The sequence below is a fragment of the Suricata suricatta genome, chromosome 2, assembly GCF_006229205.1.
Source record: "Suricata suricatta isolate VVHF042 chromosome 2, meerkat_22Aug2017_6uvM2_HiC, whole genome shotgun sequence".
Taxonomy (NCBI): Eukaryota; Metazoa; Chordata; class Mammalia; order Carnivora; family Herpestidae; genus Suricata; species Suricata suricatta.
This window is the reverse complement of record NC_043701.1, coordinates 5,869,381-5,873,656: the sequence shown is the minus strand read 5'-3', so window position 1 is coordinate 5,873,656 and position 4,276 is coordinate 5,869,381. Positions and strand designations below refer to the sequence as shown.

The window sequence follows — 4,276 nt, the reverse complement described above, 5'->3', positions numbered from 1 at the left end:
AACGGCAGACAGTGGGCACCGTGTCTCTCTATCTTAGCTAGCCTAGGGGATAAGACTGGTAGGGCAATAATGTCAGGGTTGACAAGGCATCTTTTCTTTTGTAAATCAGCTGTGTTCTGGGCAGCATCACCCACAGTGTAGCAATCTATAACCGTATTTGCTTGTTTACCTCATTTGGTTCTTCCTTACTGTGAAAGCAGCTTTCTGCTTTCTTCTTTCACAGTAAGGAAGGAAAGCTTAATCTTGATTACCTCATACACATTTATATTGGAGCCCTCTGCCCCCCTCTCTATTCTGGGTGCCCTTGCACTCCCCCATCCTGTGGCTCCTTGGAACCCTCTACTCTATCCTGGGATCCTTTGCTCCTCCCTGCTCTATCTTCTGGTCCCAATCTTGTCTACACCACCTCGGGTGTGAGCAGCCTATGGCTTTGTACTTCTTTATGCCTTGTTAATCCATTGGTTCAAGCCCTGGGGATTCCTAAGCTTATCCCACACAGTTGAGAATGTGGCTGGAATCTCCCAGGGCAATGGAGGAGAGATACTTGAGACTAGACCAAGCCTAGTTCTGAAATCATCTTGAACCTTTACCAAAAAGTGAAACTCACCTCTGTGTTCGTAGAAGAATATAACAAAGGTGGGGCACATGGGCGGTTTTGGTTTCAGCTCTGGTCATGATCTCATGGTCTGTGGGTTTGAGCCCTGCATCAGGCTCTGTGCTAATGTGTGGGGTCTGCTTGGAATTCTTTCTGTCTCTGCCTCTCCCCTTTCATGCTCTCTCTCTCTTTCTAAATAAATAAATAAATATAAATAAATAAATAAATTTTTAATAAAATAATAAAGAGAAACAAATAACAGAGGTGTTTTCTAAGAAGTGGACTCAAATTTTAGAGAATAATGAGAGAACAGAGCATTTTTATTATAATCACATTAGCAAACAATTCACTGGGAGGGGGCCGTACCTGCAGTTAGTAATGAAGGTGTGAGGTGTTGGAGGTGATGTGGCAACAGTTTCTCAAAAAAGAAGAGAAGTGGTTATTCAGCAAACATGTTGCGTGGGGGTTGGACAAAGAGTTGCTATACTCAGATCCATCTGAACATGGCAACTATTGCTCTCTTCCACTTTGAATCTTTGTTTTTCACCTGCTCTTTCTGGCATTTCATTTAGTTGAGTTCTGAGAGATCTATTTTCCAGACAACTGTATGTTCTTCAATGAGCAGGTGATAAGGAACAATTTGAATCCTTTTGTAAAAAATATAACTAAATACATTTCCATTCATCTGTAAGAATTCTATAAGAATTGACAGATTACCCAAGTCAAAGAACCAACCTGTCTAACAAACCACATAGGAAAGGTGGTCACTGTGTTTTAAGGGCAAAAATCAGTGAGTAGAAGACACAGAGAGGATATCCATCAATCTAGAAAGAATCTAGATTTTACTGGGGATGAATAGAGAAATTTTGGGGTCATCTTCTTAGAAGAGCATCATCACCTTCTACTCTGGAGTTCCACAAATTGAGAGTTTGTCCCTCTCCTGTTAAGTCAATCACACATCTGCCAATCATCCACAGTGAACTTGATTATACCCCTGAGAGTCAGAGAGACAGAATGGAGAGTCTGAGAGACAGAACTGAGACTACTCCAAGATTGGAGAATGAGTTCGGGGGTTGGGAGGCTGGCACCACCAGCAGAAAATGTGCAGGAAATAGGAGATCTTTTCATTCCCGTTAATCTTCCATAAATAGGCGAGATAAAAAAGGAAAAACCATCTTCAGTGTTGCCATGATCACATCAAGTATCCTGTACTGACCCTCAACTTCACATCTGGCATTTTGCTGCTTTAGGGCATAGAGAGCCTCTCGCTCAGCCAATTCTTTCTCCATTTGTTCCATTCGTTTCTGCCGCTCTAGTTTATCCTCCAGCTCTCTGATTTTGTCTTCAAATTCCTTTCTTATCTTCACTCTCTCTCTCTCTAGCTCTTCCCTGTAATGTTCCTGCATGGCTTGGATTTGTTTCTGAATCTCCTCGTCGGCCTTTCGGTACATCTTATTTGTGTAGCATCTCCCTTCATTCTCGGCCACCACGCGGCGGACCAGCGCCAGCAGCTGGTCTCTCTGGACCTCCTGCTCAGCTCCTGTCGCCCGATTGTTGAACAGGCAGTAGCGATCACCAAACTTGTCCACCAGCTGTCGTATGTCTTCTGGTGCTTCCTTTAAGTAATCAAGGAAATTGAGGTCAACCAAGTCATCTTTCCGGGTGAACAAGAGAATCATGTATCTCATAGCTCTGAGTCCAAACATTTGCAGAATCTTCTCTGTGGCCTTGCACTCTTCCTTCGTGTACCGGCCCAGCGGGACCACCAAGAGCAGAACGTGAGGCCCTGGGGAAGTCAGGATGATGCAGCGAGCAATCTCCTCACAGGTTTCTGCATCACGTGTCTCGGTGTCAAAAATGCCAGGCGTATCCACGACTACAATTTCTCTTCCATGCCACCTGATGCTCCCTTTGCTACAGGTTTTGGTGACAGATATTGCGGCAATGCTGGAAGGAAACACTTTCTTTCCAAGGATGCTATTGCCCGTGGCACTTTTCCCTGCTCCTGTCTTACCCACTAAGACAAGTCTCAGCTGTGAATCACCGCCATCTTGGTTTCTAAGCACTGGAACATCAGGAAAGAAAAGCCAGAGCATTAGGGTGGACCTCTAGCTGCTTTCCCTGCAGGGCCCCCCAGTTCCCCTCACACACACCCCTCCTCTGTTGCTCCCGGTTCCCCTGCCATAAGGGACCGCTGCACTCACAGGGACTCCGTAGAAGGCCCTTCTACAGAAGCCTATTCGAAGTCTATAGAAAAGCTGATGTTCTCTTGCAATACTTTGGGAATGCCCAAGTACTTTCCAGAATTTCCTGGAGTTTCTTACTCTAACCTTTTGTAGCTAAGTTGCCCACAGAAGAGGAAACAAAATATTGTAGTTTAGGAAGAGAATTCTGAGCTGCTGCTGGTAGCTGCTCCTCATAAGAGCAGTGCAGCAAGTATAGGACACGAGACCTGGCTTTGGGGCATCTCAGTGGCCCCCCCTTGTTTATATTCAACATGGAACTTTGCTTCTCCCATTAAGAAGCCAGCTAGGCGGTGACATAAGCCATCCCAGCCTTGCAAGGCACAAACGGGATGCTTGTGTGGAAAGACAAAGTGTCTTTTTCTATTTTGTGCAACCATCCTGTCAGGGATTGTGACACAAGAGAGAACAATATAATTTACATTTAATATAAAGACCTTAGCTTAGAATCCAGTGAAGTTTCTATATTCTAAATTAGGACATTAAAGAATTATAGCCAGAAAATATCGACAGTTCTCTAAAGTTATTATCAAATCCTTTGACATATAAAAAATAACAGAAAGGGTCAACCGGTTGACTGTTGGACTCTTGATATTGGCTCAGATCATGATCCCAGGGTGGTGGGATCGAGTCCCACATAGGGTTGGACGGTGAGTATGGAGTCTGCTTAAGTTTCTCTCTCTCTCTCTCTCTCTCTCTCTCACCTTCCCCTTTTTCTGACTGCCTCTCCCTCTCACCTCCAAGTGGCACCTGGTGGCCTAGTCGGTTGCATGTCTGACTTTTACTCAGGTCATGGTCTCACTATTTATGGGATGCAGCTCCACTTGGGGCTCTGTGTTGATAGCTCAGAGCCTGAAGCCTCCTTCAGTTTCTATGTCTCCCTCTCTCTCTGTCCCTCCCCTGCTCAACATCTTCTGTCTCTCTCTCTCAAAACTAAATAAACATTTAAAAAATCTTTGGGGGGCTCTTGGGTGTGTCAGTTAAGTGTCCAGCTTCTTAAGGCCCATGAGTTCATGCCCCGGGTTGGCTCTGCGCTGACAGCTTAAAGCCTGGTGTGTGCTTCAGATTCAGTGTCTCTCTCTCTCCCTCTCTCTCTGCCCCTCCGTTTCTCTCACTCTGTCTCTCTCTCTCTGTGGGAGGAGAACAGATATGTGCTTTACCCGCAGAGAGTGCACGGTGTGAACAGGAAAGAAAGAACAGAGGAAATGAAGACAAAGTCAGACATGCGGGTGGAAACATTTGGCTCTAGACAGATGAGGGCTGGCTGCCGGCACAAGAGAACCCCCTGCGCACGGTCCTCCCCCAGCCCGGCCTGGTGGACAGGATCAGGAACTCACCCATCTCACCACAGCTGCTCCTGGGGTCACTGGCGCCACACCATGGACCACGCGTGGGGTCTGCCATTGCAGTGTGAACTCCTGCCATAGAGAAGCATAAC

General features: G+C 46.0%; 1 protein-coding gene across 1 annotated transcript in view; it reads right to left on the bottom strand.

Moving 5' to 3' along the window:
- Nucleotides 1-884: 884 nt before the first annotated feature.
- Nucleotides 885-4,276, bottom strand: part of GIMAP4 (GTPase, IMAP family member 4) — a 4,849-nt gene continuing 1,457 nt past the window's right edge. Inside the window, exons 2-3 of the mRNA XM_029921559.1 lie at nt 4,176-4,256; nt 885-2,660 (exon numbers count right to left, since the gene is read on the bottom strand). Of these exons, the coding sequence (XP_029777419.1) occupies nt 1,729-2,660; nt 4,176-4,242 (999 nt within the window). The 5' untranslated portion in view covers nt 4,243-4,256 and the 3' untranslated portion in view covers nt 885-1,728. The remainder of the gene's footprint in view (nt 2,661-4,175; nt 4,257-4,276) is intronic.